At 59.4% G+C, this 26,321-nt stretch overlaps 4 protein-coding genes across 4 annotated transcripts; 2 read left to right on the forward strand and 2 right to left on the reverse strand.

Moving 5' to 3' along the window:
• The first annotated feature begins 492 nt into the window (after positions 1–492).
• On the forward strand, positions 493–13,462 carry LOC134171670 (transmembrane protease serine 9-like). Its single transcript, XM_062634125.1, has 16 exons — positions 493–592; positions 1,425–1,587; positions 2,120–2,373; positions 3,074–3,210; positions 3,643–3,800; positions 4,569–4,897; positions 6,914–7,079; positions 7,525–7,778; positions 8,447–8,583; positions 9,277–9,381; positions 11,162–11,187; positions 11,291–11,367; positions 11,851–12,004; positions 12,366–12,619; positions 13,100–13,236; positions 13,310–13,462. The coding sequence occupies exons 1-16, from the start codon at positions 556–558 to the stop codon at positions 13,460–13,462; spliced, it is 2,541 nt and encodes an 846-aa protein (XP_062490109.1). The 5' UTR covers positions 493–555.
• A 2,076-nt stretch (positions 13,463–15,538) lies between these two features.
• LOC134171677 (kallikrein-14-like) lies at positions 15,539–17,889 on the forward strand. The gene is made up of 5 exons (XM_062634137.1): positions 15,539–15,584; positions 15,750–15,906; positions 16,423–16,676; positions 17,233–17,369; positions 17,580–17,889. The coding sequence occupies exons 1-5, from the start codon at positions 15,545–15,547 to the stop codon at positions 17,730–17,732; spliced, it is 741 nt and encodes a 246-aa protein (XP_062490121.1). The 5' UTR covers positions 15,539–15,544; the 3' UTR covers positions 17,733–17,889.
• Positions 17,890–19,291: 1,402 nt separating this feature from the next.
• Positions 19,292–23,350, reverse strand: LOC134171681 (synaptophysin-like protein 1). The gene is made up of 5 exons (XM_062634143.1): positions 23,247–23,350; positions 22,138–22,256; positions 20,867–21,077; positions 19,566–19,742; positions 19,292–19,467 (listed from the first exon to the last, which is right to left on the reverse strand). The coding sequence occupies exons 1-5, from the start codon at positions 23,313–23,315 to the stop codon at positions 19,360–19,362; spliced, it is 684 nt and encodes a 227-aa protein (XP_062490127.1). The 5' UTR covers positions 23,316–23,350; the 3' UTR covers positions 19,292–19,359.
• A 687-nt stretch (positions 23,351–24,037) lies between these two features.
• On the reverse strand, positions 24,038–26,124 carry CTU1 (cytosolic thiouridylase subunit 1). The gene is made up of 3 exons (XM_062634126.1): positions 25,986–26,124; positions 24,914–25,289; positions 24,038–24,287 (listed from the first exon to the last, which is right to left on the reverse strand). The coding sequence occupies exons 1-3, from the start codon at positions 26,122–26,124 to the stop codon at positions 24,038–24,040; spliced, it is 765 nt and encodes a 254-aa protein (XP_062490110.1).
• Positions 26,125–26,321: the final 197 nt, after the last annotated feature.

A 26,321-nucleotide genomic window follows, 5' to 3' on the forward strand; every position in this document is an offset into this window, starting at 1 on the left:
ACCCCAAAAGCCTCTGATTGGTCCTTACCTGCCCCAGCTGGCTCTGATTGGCCTGCAGCCACCCCAACAGCCTCTGATTGGCCCACACCTGCCCCAGCTGGCTCTGATTGGCCCATACCCACCCTGGTGGGCTCTAATTGCCCAGTCTGGCTCTGATTGGCCAGCACCTACTCTGCCCGGCTCTGATTGGCCCGTTCCCACCCCAGGGGGCACCAGTACACCTGTGACCCACTCTTCCCAGCTCTGATTGGCCTGGAGCCACCCGGGTGGGTTCTGATTGGCTTAGACTACTCTGATTAGCCTGTGCCCACCCCAGACAGCCCTGATTGGTGCAGGGCCACCCTGCCTGTCTCTGATTGGCCCGGGGCCCCCCAGGCGGGATCTGATTGGCCCAGGGCCGCCCCAGCTGGCCGCCCTGGTTGGACTGCCCCGACCAGCCCAGGCGGGGCCCGGCTGGATTTAAAGGGGCTGGAGCCGGGTCCCCACCAGGTGCCGCTTCCTCCTCCTCTTCCTCCTCTGCTTCCTGCTCTGCTTCCGCCTCTTCCTCCCATCACCATGCAGAGATTCCTGCCCGTGCTGCTCCTGGCCACAGGTAAGGGCACTGGGATGAACTGGGATGGACTGGGAGGCAGTGGGAGGGACACTGGGGGGGATTGAGAGGAACTGGGAGGGAACTGGGGGGGCACTGGGATGAGCTGGGAGGCACTGAGATGAACTGGGAAGGGACTAGGGGCACTGAAGGTGAACTGGGGGGGACTGGGATGGACTGAGAGAGACTGGGAGACAATGGGGGGCACTGGGGAGCACTGGGATGGACTGGGATGAACTGGGAAGAGACTGCGGGAGGGGCACTGGGATGTACTGGGAGGCCACTGGGAGGCACTGGACCATAGTGGGAAGGAGCTGGAGGTGAACTGGGGACACTGAGAAGCAGTGGGAGGGCCCTGGTGTGGGTAAGAGGGAAAGGGAAGGGACTGGGGAGCCCTGGGATGGACGGAGAGGGAACTGGAGGGGGAACTGGGGGCAGTGGAAGGGAACTGGAGGCTCTAAGGAGGAAATGGAGTGATGCAAGGAGGTACTGGGAGGCACTGGGAGGCTACTGGGGGCCACAAAGGGGAAATGCGCCAGGATTGGGAAAGAATTGGGAGGCACTGGGAGACAATGGGAGGCAGTGGGTGGGAAGTGCCAAGTCACTGGGAGGGCACTGGGAGGGTGCCGGGTGGGAAGCGATCAGTCACTGGGAGCACTGGGAGGGCACTGGGAGGCACTGGGTGGGAAGGAAAGAGCTGGGTGGCATGGGGTGTCCCAGGAGGACTTGGAGGTGGCAACTGGGAGGCACTGGGAGATACTAGGAAGCAACTGAGAGACACTGGGAGGTAAGTGGGAGACACTGGGAGTCCCTGGTGTCTCCCCATGTCCTGCAGTGGCCGCGGGGGATGAGACCCGGATCGTGGGTGGCCAGAAGTGCCAGAAGAGGCGTCACCCATACCAGGTTGTTCTCTTGGGCCCCCAGAAGAACATCCACTGCGGTGGGGTCCTCATTGGAAGATCCTGGGTGCTGACGGCCGCCCATTGCGACACTAAGAGGTGGGAGGTCCCCATGGGTCAATGGGGTTAGGTGGGAGGGCTCCACAGGCCAATGGGGTTGGTGGGAGGTCCCTACTGGTCAATGGGGTTGGGTTGGAGGGCCCCATTGGTCAATGGGGTTGGTGGGAGGTCCCTATTGATCAATGGGTATGGGTGGGAGGGCCTGACTGGTCAATGGGGCTGGTGGGAGGACGCCACAGGTCAAGGGGGTTGGGGGAGGGCCCCATTGGTCAATGGGGTTGGGTAGGAAGACCCCATTGGTCAATGGGGTTGGTGGGAGGACTCCATCTCCTCACCATGGACCTTCCTTTGATGGACAAGGAGGATCCACCATGGAGAAACAGGGAAGAACCCCCCCAGTTGAGCCTTTTGGTGGCCACTTGGACCTCCAGGTCCTCACGTTCTTGAGCACCGCAGAGGTCTCCTATTGGGTTGACCTATTGGGTGGCTTTGGCCTCCCTTGAAGCTAGGGAGGAGGAGAAGCTTTGGGTCCTATGAGGAGCTCCTCCATGGTCCTTTGTCCATCCCGCAGCTCCATTCCCATCCGCATGGGTGACCACAGCTTGAAGACCAAGGAAGGGACGGAGCAATGCATCTCCTCAGCCAAGGCCTTCATCCACCCCAACTACAACCCCACCAGCCATGACAGTGACATCATGCTGCTGAGGCTCCAGAAGCCCGCCCGATTCACAGAGCACGTCCACCCTGTGGCTTTGCCCAAGAGGTGTCCGCCCCCCAACACCGAGTGCGTGGTGTCGGGCTGGGGCAGCACCAGCAGCCCCGAAGGTAGGTGGGGATGGTGCCCGTAGCACCATGGACAGCGGTGGCAAGGGGCTTGGAAGGATCTCAATGGCTTTTGGGTGTCTCGACGGCTTGGGGGTATCTCTATGTCTTGGAGGTATCTCAATGGCCTGGAGGTATCTCAATGGCCTGGAGGTATCTTAATGGCTTGGAGGTATCTCAATGACTTGGCGGTATCTCAATGGCTTGAGGCCATCTCAGTGGCTTGGAGATATCTCAGTGGCTTGGATTTATCTCAATGGCTTAGAGGTATCTCAATCGTTTGGAGGTATCTCGATATCTTGGGGCCATCTCAATGGCTTAGAGGTATCTCAATGTCTTGGAGGTATCAATATCTTGGAGCCATCTTGATGGCTTGGAGGTATCTCAGTGTCTCGGGGCCATCTCAATGGCTTGGAGGTATCTCAGTGTTTTGGACGTATCAATATCTTGGAGCCATCTTGATGGCTTGGAGGTATTTCAGTGTCTCGGGGCCATCTCAGTGGCTTGGAGGTATCTCAATGGCTTGGAGGTATCTCACGTGGTGACCTGGCTCCTTCAGAGGTTCACTGGGTGCCTTTGGAGCTCTCCATCCCCCCTTCACCTTGAGGGCATCTCCCATAGCATGGTGCTACCTTCAGATGGAGAAGACTCCATTGGACGCACTGGTCCCACAGGACCTACAACCAAGCCCCATTGTCCCCAGGTTACTTCCCTGATGTCCTCCAGTGTGGTGTGGTCTACACCATGGCCAACGAGGAGTGCAGCAGGCTCTACCCCAAGGGCATCACCAAGAACATGCTGTGTGCTGGTGTCAGCACAGGTGGCACTGACTCCTGCCAGGTGGGTCTAGGGGGGCTTCATGGCTCCTGTCCCACACCTATGGGGTGTCTTTGGGGTGGAGAACCTCCATGGAGAAGAAAGGGGGGCTAGGAACAGCACTGAGAGGTCTCTTGGTGCCGAGGGGCAAGAGAAGCACGATGGGGACCACTGGGTGCTATAGGGGTCATCTGGGTTCTATGGCTGCTATGGGGACCACTGGGTGCTACAAGGACCATCCAGGTTCCATGGGTGCCATGGAGACCCCCAAGCTCTATAGGAGCATCCTGGCTGCTATGGGAACCCACAGGACATGGTGGTTTCCATGGCCTGACCCCATGGGCCATGGTGATCCCCAATGGAGAACCATGGCACTTAAACCCTCCCTGTGTGCTGTTGGGGTCTATTGGAGGCCCCCACCATGGAGCCACCGCATAAGCTCCTTGTCTCCCATAGGGTGACTCAGGAGGTCCCCTCGTGTGCCGGGACGAGCTCCAGGGCATCGTGTCCTGGGGGATGCAGGTCTGCGGACAACAGGGCAAGCCCGGGGTCTACACCCGCGTGTGCGAGTTCACCTCCTGGATCCAGGACACCATGAGGAGGAACAGCCACGCGTGAGCCCCTGGCGGGAGGAAAACGTCTCCTCCTCCTCCCAGCCCGGACCCATCCGGTGTCGTCTTCTCCCTCCTCCCACCCCCTTATGGCACCTTCGGCATGGAATAAAGCCCTGGGAAACGTGGCTCCACCACGGGCATGGAGGTCGTGGGGAGGAGCGGGGGGGACCACGGGAGGTGGTGGCCATGCGGGACAGCTCGTGGCCGTAGGGATGTGGGGCTGGGGGCCATGGGGCTGACCTTCAAGCGCGTATCTCCAATAGCACCTGCATAACCCACCATCACCCGTCCCTGTGTCTCTAGAACTCCATATCCCACCTCCAGAACTCCATATCCCACCTCTGTAACTCCATAACCCATCTCCATACCCCACCATCTCCATATCCCACCTCTATATCCCGCCTCCAAAACTCCATATCCCAGCTCCAGAATTCCATATCCCACCTCCATAACCCCATATCCCACCTCCATATCCCACCATCTCCATATGCCACCTCCATAACTCCATACCCCACCTCCATAGCTCCATCTCCCCTCTGTATCCCACCACCTCAATATCCTATCTCCGTAACTCCATATCCCACCTCCATAACTCCATATCCCACCTCCATAACTCCATATCCCATCATCTCCATACCCCACCATCTTCATATCCCACCTCCACAGCTCCACCTCCCACCTCCATAACTCCATCTCCCACATCCGTATCCCACCTCCGTAACTCCATCTCCCACCTCCATAACTCCATCTCCCACATCCATCCCCCAGCACCCCAACCCCTCCCCATCTCCTCCCCTCCATCCACCACCTCCGAGGTGAGGCAAGTCCAGGCGGTGCCGGAGAAGCTCCCAAGGGATTAAGGGAGCGTCTGGGCGCCCGTGGGACGCCTCCAGCTCAGCCCCGGGGTGGGCCTTGCCCCGACGCCCTTATAAAACCCATTGGGTGCTCACGTGGGGTGGGACGGGCACCCAAAGGTGGCCACGGAGCCCAGCAGATGCCGCGGCCACCACCGAGGTCTTCGCTGGCCACCGAGGAGGACAAAGGCGAGGGGCACGGCCCCCGGCCCCCGCTGGGGAGCAGTGGGGACCCACGGAGAGGTTGGATGCTGGTGGTGGGCAATGGGGCTCCATCGAGAGGAGGTTGTGCGGCAGGGATGGGGCTTGGGGCTTGGCTTGGTCCTGGGCTTCTCCCGCTCTGCATGGACTGAGGATGGGGGGGTCCTTGTCACTGGTTGTTGTGCAAGTGTCCTTCTGCATGTGGAGGCACCCCTGGTCTCCTCCTTTCCCTGTTCTCCATGGTTGATCCATCCCTGATCTCCTTTCCCTGTTCTCCGTGGTTGATCCATCCCTGGTCTCCTCCTTTCCCTGTTCTCCAAGGTTGATCCATCCCTGATCTTCTCCTTTCCCTGTTCTCCCTGGTTGATCCATCCCTGATCTCCTCCTTTCCCTGTTCTCCGTGGTTGATCCATCCCTGATCTCCTCCTTTCAATGTTCTCCATGGTCGATCCATCCCTGATCTCCTCCTTTCCCTGTTCTCCATGGTTGATCCATCCCTGATCTCCTCCTTTCCCTGTTCTCCATGGTTGATCCATCCCTGATCTCCTCCTTTCCCTGTTCTCCGTGGTTGATCCATCCCTGATCTCCTCCTTTCAATGTTCTCCATGGTCGATCCATCCCTGATCTCCTCCTTTCCCTGTTCGCCCTGGTTGATCCATCCCTGATCTCCTCCTTTCCCTGTTCTCCATGTCTCCTCCTTTCTCCTTCTCCATCCTTCCTTCCCCTCCATGTTTCCTTCATCCCTATCTCCATCCCTCCCTGTTCTCCATGTCTTCTCCATCCTTATGTCCATAGTTCCTTCTCCATGTTTCCTCCATTCCCATCTCCATCCTTCCTTCATCTCCATCCCCATCCTTCCCTGTTCTCCATCCATGTTTCTCCATCTCCATCCTTTCCTGTTCTCCATCCCCATCTCCATCCTTCCCTGTTCTCCATCCATGTTCCTCCATCTCCATCCCCATCTTTCCCTGTTCTCCATCCATGTTCCTCCATCTCCATCCTTTCTCCTCCATCCATGATCTCCATCCCCCTCCAACCCCTCCATAGGGCACCCCCCAGCCCATCCCCATGGGGAGCAAGGAACCTGCGCCCCATGGGCCCCATTTCCTTTATCTGTGGGGCCCACAGTGCATGGCCACAGGGAGTGGTGACCCACACCCATGGGTGGCTCCGACCCATGGCCATGGGAACCGTGACCCACAGTCACGTGGAGCTTTGACCCACTTCTATGGGGCCCACAAACTTTCGTGGGGAGCAATGATCCATGGCTGTGAGGAACCAGCACCCATGGCCATGGGTACCTCCAAGCCGTGGTCAGGAGGATCCATGACCCATGTCCATGGGGAGCAATGCCCCACGTCCACGAGGATCCGTGACCCACATCCATGGGTACCTCCACCCCATGGGAACAACTGACTCAGACCCATGGACAACCCCAACCCTCAACCACGGCCATAGAGGAGATGACTCCCCCCCATCCAAAGCTATCTCCAACCCCACCACCTTGAGGACCTATGGGGCCACACCAGGTTCCCTATGTCCAGAGCCCCACCGGCTCCATCCCATGGGAGGCATCCAAGGGCAGAGCGAGGTTCTGGGAGGTCAATGGCCTGGAGACAAGGAGGGGGAAGGTGGAGGATGTGGTGGAACCCTTAATTACATGGCCTCATTAAGGATGACTCTGCTGCTTGCTCCTATGGGCCCATGAGGTCACCCATTGCAACAGCTCAATGGTGATGACGGGGCCAAAGGGGTGGAGGTGGTGGGGTGAAGGCCACCCCTAAGACCCCCTCCCCATAAGGACCTATGGAGGTCCTTATGGCCCAGCTCATCTTCTCCTTGATGCAAAACCCCTGTGGGGGGAACATCTAACAGCTCTGCCCCACAGCACCCGCAGCGATGGAGGTCCCCAAGCTATGGGGCACCATGAAGGTGCTGAGAACATTGGTCTTGGTGGTGTCCATGGGTGAGTCCGCAGGGCGGTGGGGTGGGAGCGTGGGGCAGGCATGCTGGCAGGTGGCTCTAACATGCGTGTTCTTGGCGTGTCCTCCCATGTAGCAACATCGATGGTGGAGGGGGAGACACGTGTGGTCGGGGGCATGGACTGCGAGCCCCATTCGCAACCATGGCAAGTGGCCATCTTGGACATGTACAAGCTCTACTGCGGTGGGGTCCTGGTGGACAAGGAGTGGGTGGTGACGGCGGCCCATTGCACCACGCCAGGGTAAGGACCAGGTCCTCGGGGTGCCCAGGGTGGCTCCTCACCCATAGTGTGGTCTCCATGGCCCATGGCGTGGTCCCATGCAGGTTATGGACCCATGGGTTGTGGTCTTCATGGTCTTCGTGGTCCATGTGTGGTGCGTGTCGTGGTGTCACTCAGGCTGTGGTTTCCATGTGTTCTGCTATGTCAGACATTGGGTTAGGGTTTGCCGTGTCCTACACATGATCCATACCATGTCCTACACATGGTCCATACCATGTCCTACATATGATCCATACCATGTCCTACACATGGTCCATACCATGTCCTACATATGATCCATACCATGTCCTACACATGCTCCATGCTGTGCCCTACACATGATTCGTACCATGTCCTACACATGGTCCATGACCCCCACACCCCCTGTCCCACCCACCCCACGGTGACCACCCCCCATGCCCCATAGGATCACTAGCGTGCACATGGGCAAACACAACCTGTACACCCGGGAGCGCGGGGAGGTGCAGAAGATGGTGCAGAAGATGGTGGCCCACCCCAGCTATGACCCCACCACCAAGGACAATGACATCATGATGATGAAGCTCCTCACGCCCGTCACCATCACCGACAGGATCAAGCCCATCTCCGTGGCCTCCTGCCTGCCACAGCCTGGGACCACCTGCACCACGTCGGGATGGGGAGCCACCACTTCCCCTGAAGGTACCCGAGTGGCTCCGGGGGCTCTGATGGGGGTCTTGAGGGTTCTTATGGAGGTTTAGGGGGTTCTTATGGAGGTTAAGGGGGTTTTTATGGAGGTTCAGGGGGTTCTTATGGAGGTTTAGGGGGTGCTTATGGAGGTCTAGGGGGTTCTTATGGAGGGTTAGGGGGTTCTTATGATGGGGACATCAGAGTCATCTTGGTGCCTTGCTCCATCTCCTCTTATGGAGATATGGGCCCCTTCATGGGGATCCGTGTGTCCTTATGGAGATCTGGGTCCACCCATGGCCATTTGGGTGCCTTTATGGCCATTTGGGTCCCCTCATGGCCATTTGGGTCCCATTTTGGTCACCTGGGACATATGGGGTCCCTTATGACCATCAGGGTCCCCCCATGACTACCTGCACCCCTTTATGCCCCCCCCAGCCCATTCACTACCACCCAAGCTCCCACCACCCCCACCTCACCCCCCCTCCCCATGTCCCCCTTTTCATCCCCCCAGCCCCACATGGGGCCCCCCGCAGACCCCATCCCACCACACTGGGTGCCACCTTTGGGTGGGCTTTGGCTGCTCTGGGGCACAGCTGCTGCCGGTGGCCGGGTCCATCTCCTTTGGTCTCTTTCTTCTCCTCCCCTCCCTCTGTTCTTTGTCCCTTTGTGTCCCACCCCAGTCACTTACCCGGACGTCTTGCAGTGCGTCAACGTCACCATCTTCTCCACGGCCGAATGCCACCGCCTGTACCCTGGCTCCATCACCGACAACATGCTCTGTGCCGGCAGCCTCCAAGGTGGGAGGGACTCGTGTCAGGTACGGAGCAGAGCCCCTTGGACCAGCAGGAACCAGCGCCATGGCCTCCTGAGGTCCATCTCCATGGGCATCTTGAGGTCCATCTCCATGGGCATCCTGAGGTCCATCTCCATGGGCACCTTGAGGTCCATCTCCATGGCCTCCTGCGGTCCATCTCCATGGCCTCCTGAGGTGCATCTCCATGGGCATCTTGAGGTGCATCTCCATGGGCATCTTCAGGTCCACCTTGATGTCCTATTGAGGTCCATCTCCATGGCCTCCTGAGGTGCACCTCCATGGCCTCCTGAGTTCCATCTCCATGGGCATCTTGAGGTCCAGATCCATGGGCATCTTGAGGTCCATCTCCATGGGCATCCTGAGGTCCATCTCCATGGGCATCCTGAGGTCTATCTCAGCATCCTCTTGGGCAGTGGTGGTCAACTTAGGGCTGGTTTTCAAGGTCTGACCCTCAGGTGAAGCTCATGGCAGCCTCCCGTTGAGTTGGGCAACTCAATGGCCACTCACCCCAAGGGGACTTGCAGAAGCCAATGGCAGTTCACAACCCAACAGGAGTTGCCCAACTCAATGGGGGCAGTTGACCCAGCCGCTTGCCACGTTGGAGTTGACCAACCCAATCCAACCCCACTTGGCCGACGCAAGGAGCTCACCCAATGAAGGCCAACCCCATGGGGCTGACGCCATGTTTCTCCCTAGGGTGACTCTGGAGGACCCCTGGTTTGCAACAGGAGCCTCCAAGGGATCGTGTCTTGGGGCATGGAGAAGTGCGGGCAGCCCAAGCGCCCCGGCGTCTACACCAAGGTCTGTAGATATGCCCAATGGATCCACCAGACCATGAAGGACAACTGAGCTCCAAGCGCCACTGTTTGGGGGGGGCGGAAAGGAGCATGGGGCCACCAGAAGCTGTGGGGTGAAGCTGCTGAGACGTGGGGCGGGAGGAGAGCAGAAATTAAAGCCTTTGTGATGGTCATTTTGGTCCTTTCAAGCTCACGGTGATGGGGTAACCACCAGCTTCCCAGCCATCATCTGCCCTGGGTCGTGGTGGCACCAAGGACGTCGTGGTGGCCAAAGGGGCTCCAAGCCATAGAGAGGTTGGGCAACACAAACAGGGTCCATGTCCTAGGAGATGCCCAATAGGAATGAAGAACCCAACAAGGGGCATCCAGCCAATGAGGGTCAACCCAATGGGGGGTCACCCATTCATTGGACAACCCAGCAGGGGTCACCCATACATTGGTCAGCCCAACGGGAGTCACCCATGCATTGGTCAACCCAACGGGGGCCACCCATTCATTGGTCAGCCCAACAGCGGCCACCCATTCATTGGTCAACCCAACGGGGGTCATCCATTCATTGGTCAACCCAATGGGTGTCATCCATTCGTTGGTCAGTCCAAGAGGGGTCACCAATTCATTGGTCAACCCAACGCGGGTCATCCATTCATTGGTCAGCCCAACGGGGGTCATCTACTCATTGATCAACCCAACGGGGATCACCCATTCATTGGTCAACCCAATGGGTGTCATCCATTCATTGGTCAGTCCAAGAGGGGTCACCAATTCATTGGTCAGCCCAACAGGGGTCATCCATTCATTGGTCAGCCCAATGGGTGTCATCCATTCATTGGTCAGCCCAACGGGTGTCATCCATTCATTGGTCAGTCGAAGAGGGGTCACCAATTCATTGGTCAACCCAACAGGGGTCAGCCAATGGTCAAGGAGAAGATGTCACCATTGGCTGAGCTCTTCTTCAGATCTCCTCAACCCGATGTGCTTCCACGCCATTGGCTGGGCTCCTCCTAAGTCCCCCCCACCTCAGCTTGGAGCCACCCCATTGACTGGACTCCTCCTAAGTCCCACCCATGCCAACCTGGGGACACGCCATTGGCTGAGCCCTATCCAAGCCCTAAACTGGCATCTCACTGGCTGAGCTCCTCTTAGGTCCCTCCTACCTCAAACTGGAGCCACCCCATTGGCCGAGCTTCTCCTAAGTCCCGCCCACCTCAACTTGGTGCCACCCCATTGGCTCCTGGTCCTGCCCCAGTGGGGGGGCGGAGCTTCTCCCTCTGCAGCCAATCACAGCAGGGGCTGGTGTGCCCTTGCTGAGGCCCCTAAAGCCTCATTAGCGTTAATGAGCCATCCCATAATAGGCGCCCAGCCCCACACCCAGGGAGAGGCCTTAATCCGGCCTTAATGGGGCAGCACCCGCCCCACACGTCGCCCCATAGAGAGCCACAGGGACCTGCTGTGACCTATAGATGGACCATGGGGACCTTCTTCACCCCATAGCTGGACACAGGGACCTGCTTCACCCCATAACTGACCCCTATGGTAGCCTCTATCAGCTCATAATCGAGCCCATTGGCACCCCATAAGTGACCCCATTGGCACCTCGCAACTGTCCCCCATGATCCCCCCACTATGGCCACCCCATCATTACCCCATGGCCACCCCATTGTCACCCTATAACCAACCCCATTGTTACCCAATAACCCCCCTATAGCAACCCCTTTGACACCCTACAGCCAACCCCACTAACCCCATTACTCCCATTGCCCCCACTACCCCCCATTGCCCCACAGCCCCCATATGAACAAGTGGGGGAGGGGTGGGAACGCTTCACCTGCCCCCCCGCCAAGGTCTCATTAACGACCCCGTTAATCATTAACCGGAGCCTTAATGAGCCCCAATGGGGCCCCGACCCCCCCCAGACCCACAATGGCTGCGCCTGGAGCCCCCCCCCTGCTACTGCTGCTGCTGCTGCTGCTGCCCCCCATGGGTGCAACCGGTAAGGGTGGCTTTGGGTGCTCTATGGGGGTCCTTTGGGTCCTCTATGGGGCTTATGGGTGTCCTTTGGGTGCCATATGTGGGCTATGGGGGTCCTTTGGGTGCCATACGGTGGCTATGGGGGTCCTTTGGGTGCTCTATGGCGGTTATGGGGGTCCTTTGGGTGCTCTATTGGGTGTTATGGCGGGGGGCTTTGGGGGCTATGAGGGTCCTTTGGGTGCTCTATGGGGCTCCTTTGGGTGCCATATGGGGGCTATGGGGGTCCTTTGGGTGCTCTATGGGGGGATTTGGGGGCCTTTGGGTGCTCTATTGGCTGTTACGGGGGGGCCTTTGGGTGCCATATGGGGGTTATGAGGGACCTTTGGGTGCTCTATGGGGGGATTTGGGAGCCATGTTTGGTTATGTGATGCCCCATAGCAGGCTATGGGGTGCCCCTCCTCCCATTACCCCCCTTAATGACCTCATCCATATTCCCCCCCCATAGCTCCTCAATGGGGAGGCCGCATCCTGGGGGGCTCCCCATGCCCCATGGGGGGCCATGCGGGGCTCGTGCTGCTGCTGTACTTTGGCTCCCCCTACTGTGGGGGGGCGCTGCTGGGACCCCAGTGGGTGCTGAGCGCAGCGCATTGTGAGGCCAGGTCAGGGCTATGGGGCTATGGGGGTAATGGGGGTAATGGGGGCAATGGGGGTAATAGGGCAATGGGGAAATGGGGGCAATGGGGGTAATGGGGGCAATGGGGGGAATGGGGGCAATGGGGGTAATGGGGGCAATGTGGGTAATGGGGGCAATGGGGGGCAATGGGTGCAATGGGAGTAATGATGGCTACGGGGGCAATGGGGGTAATGGGGGCTATGGGGTACAATGGGGGGCAATATGGATCAATGGGGATCAATGGAATCAATGGGCATCAATGGGATCAGTGGGGGTCAATGGGGATCAATGGGGGCAATGGGGATCAATGGAGGTCAATGGGGGCAATGGCTCCCCTGTCCCCGCAGCCACATCCAGGTCCTGGCTGGTGCCCACAGCCTCTCGGCCTCCTCGGGCCAGGAGCAGTTCTCAGCGGCCGTGGCCTCCATCGCCCACCCCGGCTTCGGCTCCGGCAGCCGCGGCCATGACCTGATGCTGCTGCGCCTGGAGCCCCCCCTCAACCTCTCCAGCGCCATCCAGCCCCTGCCCCTGCCCCACGCCCCCGCCGACACCGGCGCCAACTGCACCGTCATGGGCTGGGGCACCACCACCAGCCCCCAGGGTACTGGGGGGCAGGGGCAAGGGGTTGGAGACCCCCATTGGGTTGGGTGGTGGCATCTACAAGGGGTTGGAGACCCCCATTGGGTTGGGTGGTGGCATCTACAAGGGGTTGGAGACCCCCATTGGGTTGGGTGGTGGCATCTACAAGGGGTTGGAGACCGCCATTGGGTTGGGTGGTGGCATCTACATGAGATTGGAAACCTCCATTGGATTGGGTGGTGGCATCTACAAGGGGTTGGAGACCCCCATTGGGTTGGGTGGTGGCATCTACATGGGGTTGGAAACCCCCATTGGGTTGGGTGGTGGCATCTACAAGGGGTTGGAAACCTCCATTGGCCAATGGGTGGTGGCATCTACAAGGGGTTGGAGACCTCAAGTGCACTGGGTTGGGTGGTGGCATCTCCATGGAGACAGGACCCAATGGCCAATGGGTGATGGAGGTGGCATCTCCAAGGCTTCCCCCATCCCCTCCTGCCCCCAGAGACCTTCCCAGACACCGTCCAATGCCTCAACGTCTCCGTGGTTGACGGCACTGAGTGCAGCTCTGTCTACGGCTCCCAGGTGACGCAGGACATGGTGTGCGCCGGGGCCGACGCCGGAGGCAAGGACTCCTGCCAGGTACCCCCATAATCCCCCATGGCCCCCTCTGCCCCATAGCCAAGCTCCTCTCATGGCCCCTTCTCTGTCCTAGGGTGACTCCGGGGGGCCCCTCATCTGCAATGGGGTCCTCCAGGGCATTGTCTCATGGGGGGACCACCCCTGCGGGCAGCCGGGGCGGCCGGGGGTCTACACCCGGGTGTACAACTACGTGCCCTGGATCCTGGAGAGCATGGGGGAGGCCTGAGCCCCACGCCTCCTGCATGGGAGCCACCACGGAACCCATCAAGGACCATCTGATCCCACCATGGAGCCATGGAAGCCACCATAGATCCAATAGAGACCATGTCATCCCACTATGGAAGGCTCCATAGACCCAACAGAGACCATCTCGTCCTATTATGGAATCCACCATAGAACTCATCAAGGATCATCTCATCCCACTATGGAGCCATGGAACCCACCATAGAACCACAATAAATCCCCCCCAGCATCTCTAAGGCATCTCCTGCCCCCAAAACAGGCAGAAATGACCTAAATCAGGCAGAAATGACCAAAATTGGGCACAAATGACCCCAAATCAAGTAGAAATGACCCCAGTCAGGCAGAAAAGACCCAAGTTGGGCAGAATTGGGCAAAATCAGACAGAAATGACCCCAAACTGGACAGGAATGACCCAAATTGGGCAAAACTAACCCCCAAATCAGACAAAATTGACCCCAAATCACACAAATGATGTAAAATTGGGCAAAACTGACCCAAAATTAGGTCGCAATGACCCAAAATTCAGCACAATTGACCTAAAATCGGTAGAAATGACCCCAAATTGAGCAAAGTTGACCCAAAATTGGCCAGAATTGACCCAAACTAATCCCAAAGCAGCTCATCACTGGTTCAAGGGGCAGGGGGGAGCAATTCCCACCTAATTCCCACCTTCCCCCCCCGTTCCCAGCCCTTTTCCCGCCCCATATCCCATGGGCTCCCTGGGGCTGAGTCACGGGGCACAGCAGCGTTATGGGGCATTAGGAGGGGGGTAATTAGTGCTGGTGGGTAATTAGAGCCATCAATGGGGCCGGAGGGGCAGGGAGGAGCCGCGTTGGGATTTGGGAGCATTCCCGCGTCCCGGATCCCGCCACCTCCTCCCCAAAGCTCCTGGGATCGAGGCTGGGTTGGAATGGGAGGCACTGGCCTGCTGGGGGGGGGGGACCAAGACTCTATCGCGATATCCCAGTGTTCATCCCGACATCGATCCCAGCATCCCAAATTCCCAATGTCCATTCCGTCCATGGCGACATCCATGGCAACCTCCATCCCATCCATTGCATTCACCTCCGTGTCTATCCCAACATCCATCCCTATCCCAGCATCCATCCCAATACCTATCCTGTCCAAGCCATCCCAAGATCCAAGCCAACATCCACCCCATCCATGGCAACCATCCCGCCTATCCTAACACCCATCCCAACATCCATCCGATGTCCATCTCGTCCATCCCAAGCTCCACCTCATCCATCCCAACCCTTCCATCCACGCCACCATTCATCCCACCCAACCCAACATCCATTCCAACACATACCCAAACATCCATCCCATCTACCCCAGTGTCTACCCAACATCCATCCCAACATCCATATTCAACATCCATCCCAACATCCCATTGGACATCCCATCATCCATCCCGATGTCCATCCCATCTCTACACCCAACCCAGCATCTCATGGTGCACCCCATCATCCCGATGTCCATCCCCTCATCCCAGCTCCATCCCATGGTCCACCCCAAAACCCATCCCATCATCCCGTGGTCCATCCCTTGCTCCTCCCCCCCGGGTGGAGCCGTTGGCACAAAAGCCATCCCCAACAAGCTGGGACACGCCAGGACACGCCAGGACACGGCACGGACACGGCAAGAACACGCCAAGGACACACCAGGGATAGAGGGTGACATGGGGGGGCCATGGGGGTGGATAAAGGGCAGGATAAGGGTGGGATATGGGGAAGGGGAGAGAGGGAAGAGGAGGAAGGAATGAGGATGGAAGGAGGAGGAAGAGGGAAGTGGTGTAAGGAGGAAGGAGGAAGGGATGGGGAAGGAAGGAGGTGGGATGGAGGGGGATGAAGGGGGGATGGAGGAGGATGAAGATGGGGTGAAGGGGGATGAAGGGGGATGAAGGGGGATGGAGGAGGATGGAGAGGGATGAAGGGGGATGAAGGGGGATGAAGGGGGATGAAGGGGGATGAAGTGGGGAAGGAGGTGGGATAAAGGGGGTTTGCTGGGATACATGGACACAGGCAGGACCCCATTCACCCTTCCGTGTGTCCCCCCCAGGACCATGGAGCTGCTGCCACTGAGCCTGGTCCTGCTGCTGATGGGTACAGACGTGTCCCCATATCCCAAATCCCGTATCCCAAATCCCATACCCCATATCCCATATGCTATATCCCATATCCCAAACCCCATATCCCATATGCCATACCCCATATCCCATGTCCCATATCCCAAACCCCATGTCCCATATTCCATGTCCCATATCCCAGGAGGAGCCAGCGGGCAGGATGAGGACAGGATCATCGGGGGGTATCCCTGTGTCCCCCATTCCCAGCCATGGCAGGTCTACATCTACAGCCCCGTGCGCTGTGGTGGGATCCTCCTCAGGGACAACTGGGTCCTCTCGGCTGCCCATTGCAACAGCAGGTGGGGATATGGGGATATGGGCTATGGGGTATGGAGTAAGGGATAGGGGGTATGGAGTACGGGATATGGGATGTGGGCTATGGAGTATGGGATATGGGGTATGGAGTATGGGATAAGGGGTATGGAGTATGGGATATGGGATGTGGGCTATAGGGTATGGGATATGGGGTATGGCATGGGGACACATCCCATGGACATATGCATGAGGAGATGGGACAACCCTGCCTGTGGGGACACCATAGGGGGTGGAGATGGGACTGTGACCATGTCCCCACATTTCCCACCTTCCTCCCTGTATCCCATCTCCCCACATCCCATATCCATGGCCCCACATCCATGCCCCCCCATCCCACATCCATGGTCCCACACCCCACATCCATGGCGCCCCATCCCACATCCATGGTCCCACACCCCACATCCATGGCGCCCCATCCCACATCCATGGTCCCACACCCCACATCCATGGCGCCCCATCCCACATCCATGCCCCCATATCCCATATCCATGGCCCCATAGAGGTATCCGCCTACGCCTGGGCGAGAACAACCTCCAGCAGCAGGAGGGGACGGAGCAGAACCGCCTGGTGGCCAAGGCCATTCCGCACCCAGCCTTCAACCCCACCACCCTGGACAACGACCTCCTGCTCCTCAAGCTGGACCGACCTGTGGGGCTGGGCCGCACCGTGCGGCCCCTGGCCCTGCCCCGCTCCTGCGCCCCCCCTGGCACCACCTGCCTGGTCTCGGGATGGGGAACCATCACCACCCCACAAGGTGAGCTGAGCCGGGAAGTCAATGGGGGCCCATAGGGAACCTGTAGTAAACCTATAGTAAACCCATAGTAGGGCTGCAGTAAGGCCCTCCCAGCACCACCTGCCTGGTCTTGGGCTGGGGAACTGTCACCACCCCCCAGGGTGAGCTAGGAAGTCAATGGGGGCCCATAGGGACCCTGTAGTAGACCTGTAGTAAATCTATAGTAAACCTATAGCAGACCTTCGGTAAGCCCCCCCCAGTGCCATCTGCCTGGTCTTGGGCTGGGGAACTGTCACCATCCCCCAGGGTGAGCTGGGAAGTCAATGGGGGCCCACAGGGACCCTGTAGTAGACCTGTAGTAACCCCCACCCGCTACCATCGGCCTTGTTTAGGGCTGGGGAACCATCACCACTCCCTACAAGTAGCCTGCAGGTGATGGCCAACCTAGCGGTAACCTCTCCGTAACCTCTCGCTGGCCTAGGAGCAACACCGGGCCTTGGGTTGAACTATGAGTAACCTATGAGTAACCTCATAGTAGACCCCAGAGCACCCCCTTTGACCCCCCCGATGCCCACAGTGACCCTGCCCCGGCACCTGATCTGCGCCTACGTGGACATCCTGCCCGACGCCGCCTGCCGCCGGGCCTACCCTCAGCGCGTGACTCCCAACATGCTTTGCGCAGGGGTGCGCAACCAGCGCATCGACTCCTGCCAGGTACCTGGGGGGGACACCCCAAAAGCACCCAACCCCAAATCCTCACCCCCCCCAGCTCAACCTCTTCACCCCAAACTACCATGGTGGCCCCCATCCCCATGTGCCTCTCAACCCAAGGACCTTCTTCTCCACCAATGGGGCACCCAGAAGCATCCCTGACCCCAAATCTGGGGTGTTCCCCATCTAACTATGGGATGTCCTCCCCCCTAGGGTGACTCTGGGGGGCCCCTGTCCTGCAATGGGACCCTCCAGGGCATCGTGTCCTGGGGGCTGCAGACCTGTGCCCTGCCCGGGCGCCCCGGGGTCTACACCCGCGTCTGCAACTACGTGGGATGGATCGAGAACACCATGAACCGCAACTAAGACACGCCAAGGACACGGGACATGGAGCTGGACCGCTCTAGACCACAACTACATGGAGCTGGGCCACCAGAGACTATGAGTAGGGACATAAGGACATGGATAAGGACCATCATGGGCACTATGGACTATGAGCAAGGACATAAGGACGTGGATCTAGACCATCCTAAGCCACCACTGACCACAACTAGGGCCATACGTGGAGATGGACCGCTACGGACTATGAGCAGGGACATAAGGACGTGGATAAGGACCACCACAGATCGCTATAGAGTATACGTAGGGCCATAAACACATGGATAAAGACCATCATGGGCACTATGGACTATGAATAGGGACATAAAGACACGGATAAGGACCATCATGATCACTATGGAGCATGAGTAGGGACATAAAGACATGGATCTGGACCATCGTGGGCACTACAGACTATGAGTAAGGACATAAGGACATGGATAAGGACCATCATGGACCATTATGGACTACGAGCAAGGACATAAGGACACGGATCTGGACCATTCTAAGCCACCATTGACCACAACTACAGCCATACACGGAGCCAGGCCACTATGGACTATGAGTAGAGACACAAGAATGTGGGTAAGGACCATCATGGACCACTATGAACTATCAGTAGGGACATAAAGACACAACAGATCACTATGGACTATGAGTAGGGACATAAAGACATGGACAAGGACCATCATGGGCACTATGAACTATGAGCAAGGACATAAGGACATAGATCTGGACCATCCTGGGCCACCATTGACCACAATTACAGCCATACATGCAGCTGGCCCCCCATGTGCTATGAGTAGGGACACGAGGACACAGACTTGGGTCACCATGGACCACCACAGGCCACTGTAGACCACAAGCAGGGAACCATGGACATAGACCTGGACCACCATGGACTTGGACCACCACGGACCACATCCTTGGGCCACCACAACGCAGGTGTGGAGGACATGGCCCACGACAGGGACACAACAGAGGGGGGAGGACCAATAAAGCAGGAGCAAAGCCAACGTTGAGCCCATCTCCATCGCCCATCCCAGCACCCCCAGGAGGCCCAGGCACAGTCCTGGGGGGCCCAAACCCCCCTGAGATGCATCTTGATGGGCTTCTCCATTGACGTCTTTATTGAAGGGGGAGATGGAAACAGAGCCCCCCAGGAGGGGACATCAAGGGGGTGGTTGGAGATGACCTCAAGTGGTGGCCACCTCAAACAGGGGGAGTAGAAGGGGAGGAGGAGTGTGATGGTGGAGAACCAAGGCAGCCGCATGGCCACCTCCAGGTCTCCACCTGATTGGCTAACCCCCTCTTCCTCCCACCCACATGACCCCCATTGAGCTCCCCCCAACCAACCAATGAGACGAGGCCACAGCTCAACCTGCACCAGTCCTGAGCGAGACCACGTGGAACGGGCCCAATCAGGGCCACGTTTGGTCGAGCGAAGCCTTGGAGAAGCCACCTGAGATGTGGTGGAACCCATAACCTACGTCCTCACATCCCCTGCTTCCATCTCCTCCCATTGGGATCAGAAAGTTCCTTCCCCCCACCCCTGCCACCAAAAGCAGCTCCAAAGGGCCCCCCATTGACCTGCAGCTGCAGGAGGTGGTGGTGGTTACATGGTGCTGGGGGTGCTGGGTGCTGGGGGGGTGTGGAAATTGGTCTCCTTGAAGACGAACCAGGAGCTGCCGAGCCAAAGAATGAGGTTGAGGAAGCCGAAGACCTGGAGGAGAGGAAGGGGATGAAGGTGAAGCTCCTCAAGAGACTCCACCAAGAAGGACCCCAGAAGGGTCCCCGTTGTGCCCCCACTGCAGCACCCACCACAGAGACGTTGAGGGTGCCCATGGGGGTGGTGGTGTCGTGGCTGCAGATCACAGCCGGGGGGTGGCAGTAGGGCAGGGGAGCCGCCACCGAGGCCTTGACGTCCGTCAGCGCCTTGGCCCAGGCCGCGGAGGCCACCAGCCACAGGAAGGAGAAGGCAGCGGTGGCCAGGAAGTCCTATGGGAGACACGGCAGAGGTCAGGGGGTGGGCACCAAATCCCATGGGATACAGGGGGGAAGAGGAGGGACGCGGTGGACACCAAGTGTTATGGAGCCTGGGGGTCCACAGGACCATGGCGCTAGGCCCCCAAGCACGGTGGGACCCCAAAAGCAAAGGGCCAAGCCTTACCCTGTGTCCTGTCCATGGCAGCAGAAGGAAAGAAGGACAAAGGAGGGTTACGGCCCAACCCCAATGTCCCACCTCCATGTCCCATCCCACCACTGGGACCTCCCAAGGGACCGGGGGGTGATGGGAGCAATGGGGGGGCTCAGGGGTATGAAGCTGGTGGGCAAGGAGGTGGGGGCTGGCCAATGGAGGGCAGGAGAGGACCAAAAGAGTGGATGGAGAAGACCAAGGGGGGTGGATGGTGATTGGATGGATGGGTGATGGATGGCTGGTGGTTGGATGGTGGATGAGAGGGTGGAGGACACGATGGATGGTGATTGGACGATGTGGGAGGTCAGGAGATGGTGACTGAATGAATGCATGGTGGTTGGATGAAGGCAGGATGATGGTGGATGGTGATTGGTAGGACGGATGAAACTTGGACGATGATTGGATGGATGGATGAAAATAGGATGATGCTGGAGGGTCATTGGTTGGATGGATGATGGTTGAATGATTGGATGGATGGATGGTGGTTGGATGAAGGAGCAATGATGTTAGATGGTGACTGGTTGGACGGATGGAGATTGGATAATTGGATGGATGGATGGTGGTTGGATGAAGGAGCAATGATGTTAGATGGTGACTGGTTGGACGGATGGAGATTGGATGATTGGATGGATGGATGGTGGCTGGATGAAGGAGCAATGATGTTAGATGGTGACTGGTTGGACGGATGGAGATTGGATGATGATTGGATGGATGGATGGTGGCTGGATGAAGGCAGGATGATGTTAGATGGTGACTGGTTGGCCGGATGGAGATTGGATGATGGTCGGATGACGATGGATAAAGATCGGATGACGATTGGACGGACAGACGGCGGTCGGATGGCGAATGGATGACGCTGGATGGCCGAAGACCCCCCAACAACCCCACCCCCGTTTGCCCCCCTCTCCCCACGTCCAGGACTCACCCCCAGGGGCAGCTTCCCCCCGGCGCCGCGGTAGAGGTGGAGGTAGCCCAGGTAGAGCAGGAGGGCGCCCAGGCTGTACAGGAAGGAGAAGACGGCCACGACCACGAAGAACTGGGCCGAGGACGAGAAGTCCCCGACCAGGTGCACGTCCCTGGCCCACGTCCGGTTGCACAGCGCAGTCAGGGAGGGCGTGAAGGTGGCCAGGTTCAGCCTAGGGTGGCAAAAGGGGCTCCGAGGGGGGCTCCTCCAAGACGGGGAGCTCCTGGGGCTCCCCACAGCAGCAAACCCAGCTGGGCTGAGGGAGCTCCGTGGGGCAGCCTGGGGCTGCAGGCATCTGCCACCCCATGGGGCACGTGGAGGGAAGGATGGGGGGGATGAAAGTGGGAGTTGGGAATGGGGGTGGGACTGGAGACAGGGATCGAGGTGGGATTGAACGTAGGGATTGAGCTGAGGATCCAGGTGGGAATAGGGAATGGAAATGGGAATGGTGATGGGGTCAAGGTGGGATTGAACGTAGGGATTGAGGTGAGCATCCAGGCGGGAATAGGGAATGGAAATGGGAATGGCGATGGGGTCAAGGGGGATTGAACGTAGGGATTGAGGTGAGGATCCAGGTGGCAATAGGGAATGGAAGTGGGAATGGCGATGGGGTCAAGGGGGATTGAACGTAGGAATTGAGGTGAGGATCCAGGCGGGAATAGGGAATGGAAATGGGAATGGCGATGGGGTCAAGGTGGGATTGAACATAGGGATTGAGCTGAGAATCCAGGTGGGAATAGGGAATGGAAATGGGAATGGCGATGGGGTCAAGGTGGGATTGAACGTAGGGATTGAGGTGAGGATGCAGGTGGGAATAGGGAATGGAAATGGGAATGGCGATGGGGTCAAGGTGGGATTGAACGTAGGGATTGAGATGAGAATCCAGGTGGGAATAGGGAATGGAAGTGGGAATGGCGATGGGGTCAAGGTGGGATTGAACGTAGGGATTGAGGTGAAGATCCAGGCGGGAATAGGGAATGGAAATGGGAATGGCGATGGGGTCAAGGTGGGATTGAACGTAGGGATTGAGGTGAGGATCCAGGCGGGAATAGAGAATGGAAATGGGAATGACGATGGGGTCAAGGTGGGATTGAACGTAGGGATTGAGCTGAGGATCCAGGTGGGAATAGGGAATGGAAGTGGGAATGGCGATGGGGTCAAGGTGGGGATGGGGATGAGGTCCCGCCCCCTCCCTCCCCGCAGCCAATCAGAGTGTGGGGGCATGGCCTCACCGGAAGGGGTAGGCGAATGGGGCGCTGACGGAGATATTGGGGCTGCCGGCGCAGCTCAGGTGGAAGCTGACGGAGCCCTGGAAGCCCCCGAGGGTGGCGAAGGCGAAGACGGAGAAAAACTGCGGGAAAAGCGGGGAAAAGTGGGAATTCTGGTCCCAAATCCTGCCTGGAATGGGGTTCCCCCCGGAAACGGGGAATAATGAGCCAAAAATGGGGTTTTGGGGGTCAAAATGAGCGGGGGGAAAGGTTAAAAGTGGGAAAACCAAGAAAAAGGGGGAACTCTGGCCCCAAATCCTGCCTGGAATGCGGTTCCCATCCCGTTCCTCTCCTGTTCCCTTTCCCATCCTGTCCCCGTTCCCATTCCCATCCCATCCCTGTTTCCATTCCCATCCCGTTCCCGTTCCCATCCTGTCCCCGTTTCCATTCCCATCCCCGTTCCCGTTGCCATTCCGTTCCTGTTCCCATCCCCATCCCGTTCCCATCCCCGTTCCCACCCCCGTTCCCATCCTTGTTCCCATCCCCGTTTCCATCCCGTTCCCACCCCTGTTCCCGTTCCCATCCCCGTTCCCATCCCCATTCCCACCCCCATTCCCATCTCCGTTCCCATCCCCGTTCCCGTTCCCATCCCTGTTCCCGTTCCCATCCTGTTCCCATCCCCGTTCCCATCCCCATTCCCGTTCCCATCCCCGTACCCATTCCCATCCCGTTCCCGCTCCTGTTCCCATCCCGTTCCCATCCCCGTTCCCATCCCGTTCCCGTTCCCATCCCGTTCCCGTTCCCATCCCCGTACCCATTCCCATCCCCGTTCCCATCCCGTTCCCATTCCTGTTCCCATTCCTGTTCCCGTTCCCATTCCCATTCCCGTTCCCATCCCGTTCCCGTTCCCATCCCGTTCTCATCCCGTTCCCGTTCCCATTCCCATTCCCATCCCGTTCCCGTTCCCATCCCGTTCCCGTTCCCATCCCGTTCCCGTTCCCATCCCCGTTCCCATCCCCGTTCCCATCCCGTTCCCATCCCCGTTCCCATCCCCGTCTCCATCCCGTTCCCGTTCCCGTTCCCATTCCCGTTCCCACCCCCGTTCCCGTTCCCGTTCCCGTCCCCGTTCCCACCCCCTGCAGGGCCCGGATCAGCCCCAGCGGTTCTCGGGCCGGGCCCAGGTCCCACCGCGGAGCCGCCATCTTCCCCGCACCGCCTCGGAAGTGACGTCAGGGCGGCGGGAAAGGACGGGACCTCATTTGAATACGAAGCCACGCCCCCAGTCGCTCAGCAACAGCTCATTTACATGCGTGGCCACGCCGGATCACCCCACGACAACTCATTTGCATACCCGGACACGCCCCCTCACGCAGGCCCCTCCTATTATCACGCACGTTTGCATCGACCAATCCGTTCAAGCGCTGTTTATTGACGTCATTCGCAAGGCACCGCCCACAACGTGCGCTCCGTTTGCATGGCGCGCCAGAAATCCCCGCCTCCCTCATGACATCACACACAGAGCAGCCAATGAGCAGCACGGTGGAGCGTGGCTCCTCCCCTCCTTTGGGAAAGGCCGCGGGGGCCCACTCCCGCCCTGGGTCCTAATGCAGCCCCTTCGCAGCGTGGGCCCCTCAGCCACCCCCCAAGTGCCACAATGACCCCACAAGTGCCTCCTGCTGCCCCATAACTGCCCCAATGACCCCACAGCTGCCCCCCAAGTCCCTCCAGCTGCCCCATACCTGCCCCAATGATGCCACAGCTGTCCCCCAAGTGCCCCCAATCACCCCATAACTGCCCCAATGACCCCACAGCTGCCCCCCAAGTGCCCCCAATCACCCCATAACTGCCCCAATGACCCCACAGCTGCCCCCCAAGTCCCTCCTGCTGCCCCATAGATTCCCATCTCTGCCCCCCAAGTGCCCCATCAGAAGTCCCAGATGTTGAGGGCCCCCCTGGCCCGCCCCAGCCCCACAACCCTCTTGCGCACGCTCCGGCCCCCGGCCCCCACCACCTCCACCTCCACCCCTGCCCGGGGGTCCACAGCCTCACGCACCCCGGCCCCATGGCCACGGGCCCTGCAAGCGCACTCCCCATTGCCCCCACGGCCACCAGCCCCATAACCATCACCTTTATGGTCCCCAGCCCGGTAACCATCGACCTTATGGCCACCAGCCCTACAACTACAGCCCCCATCCTTATGCTCATTACCCCTATGAATACCAGCCCCATAGCCGCCATCCCCATAGCCTTTATGGTCCCCATAACGATCACCCCTATGGCCCCGATCCCCACAACTACAGCCCCCCCCAGCCCCACAGCCCCCATCCCCATAGCCTTTATGGCCCCCATCCCCATAGCCCCCATCCCCATATAGCCCCCATCCCCACAGCTACAGCCCCCCATCCCCATACAGCCCCCATCCCCACAGCCCCCATCCCCATAGCCTTTATGGCCCCCATCCCCAAAGCTCCCATCCCCATAGCCTTTATGGCCCCCATCCCCACAGCCTTTATGGCCCCCATCCCCATAGCCTTTATGACCCCCATCCCCAAAGCTCCCATCCCCATAGCCTTTATAGCCCCCATCCCCACAACTACAGCCCCCCCCATCCCCACAGCCCCCATCCCCACGGCCCCCATCCCCATAGCCTTTACGGCCCCCATCCCCACAGCCCCCATCCCCATAGCCTTTATGGCCCCCATCCCCACAGCCCCCATCCCCATAGCCTTTACGGCCCCCATCCCCATAGCCTTTACGCCCCCCATCCCCACAGCTACAGCCCCCATCCCCACGGCCCCACGCCCGCCCCATGACCTCCTCGGTCGCCCTCTTGCCCAGCGCCACCTTGGGCCGCCCGCTCTGCAGCGCCCCCTGCAGGACGCACGCCTTGCACAGCGCCTGGCTGGACGCGAACCCGCACCGCGCGCAGGCGCAGAGCGGCCGCCGCGGGGCGCGCGCGCCCCCCGCCACCGGCAGGCTCCGCCCCGAGTGCCCGAGCGCGGGAACGGCGGCGGCGCGCGCCGCCTCCAGGCCCTTGAGCAGCGCCCGCGCGTGCCCGCGGAAGGCGCGCGCCGCGTACGCGCACTCGGTGCTGACGTAGCGCAGGCGCCGGAAGTGCGCGTACAGCACGATCTCCTTCTCGCACGCGTGCCGCAGCGGCTTGCACCGGGGCACCGGCGGCCACGGCGCGGGCCTCGGGGGGCGCTTCCGGGGGGGGCCTGAGCTGGCGTCTCTGGGGCCTGAGCTGGCGTCTGTGGGGCCTGGGGTGGCGTCTGTGGGGCCTGAGCTGGTCTCTGTGGGGCCTGGGGTGGCATCAGTGGCACCTGAGCTGGCGTCTGTGGGGTCTGAGCTGGTCTCTATGGGGCCTGGGGTGGTTTCTATGGGGTCTGGGGTGGTTTCTATGGGGCCTGGGGTGGCGTCAGTGGCACCTGAACTGGCGTCTGTGGGGCCTGAGCTGGTCTCTATGGGGCCTGGGGTGGCGTCAGTGGCACCTGAACTGGCGTCAGTGGGGCCTGGGGTGGCGTCTGTGGGGCCTGAGCTGGCGTCTGTGGGGTCTGAGCTGGTCTCTGTGGGGCCTGGGGTGGCATCAGTGGGGCCTGAGCTGGTCTCTATAGGGCCTGGGGTGGTTTCTATGGGGTCTGGGCTGCTTAGAAAGCCCATGAAGCTCAGCAGAGTGTCTATGGGGTCCTTGGGGGTGTCTGTGGGGTCCTTGGGGGTGTCTGTGGGGCCCTTGGAGGTCTTCATGGGGTCCTTGGAGGTCTTCATGGGGTGCTTGGCGGTGTCAGTGGGGTCCTTGGTGGTACCCATGGGGCTCTTGGTGCTCCTGGAGGTCTCTGGGGGGCTCTCCGTGGGGCTCTCCGTGGGGCCAGCGCCGCCCTCCGAGGCTGTTCTCCGCAGCCGCGCCACGTCCCCGCGCAGAAAATTCATCAGCAAAGTCTCGGCAATGTCGTCGGCGTTGTGCCCTGCGGGGCCGGTTCCATCCCAGTTAGATCCAGTTACAACTGGTTCCATCCCAGTTAGACCCAATTGCAACCATTTAGGACCAGTTATAACCAATTCCATCCCAGTTAGACCCAATTGCAACCACATAGGACCAGTTATAACCAGTTCCATCCCGGTTAGACCCAGTGACAAGCAGTTCCATCCCACTTAGACCCAACTGCAACCAGTTAGGACCAGTTATAACCAGTTCCATCCAAGTTTGACCC

This window comes from Pezoporus occidentalis, unplaced genomic scaffold, assembly GCF_034315485.1.
Source record: "Pezoporus occidentalis ecotype Australia unplaced genomic scaffold, CSIRO_AGI_Poc_V1 ctg415, whole genome shotgun sequence".
Classification (NCBI taxonomy): Eukaryota; Metazoa; Chordata; class Aves; order Psittaciformes; family Psittacidae; genus Pezoporus; species Pezoporus occidentalis.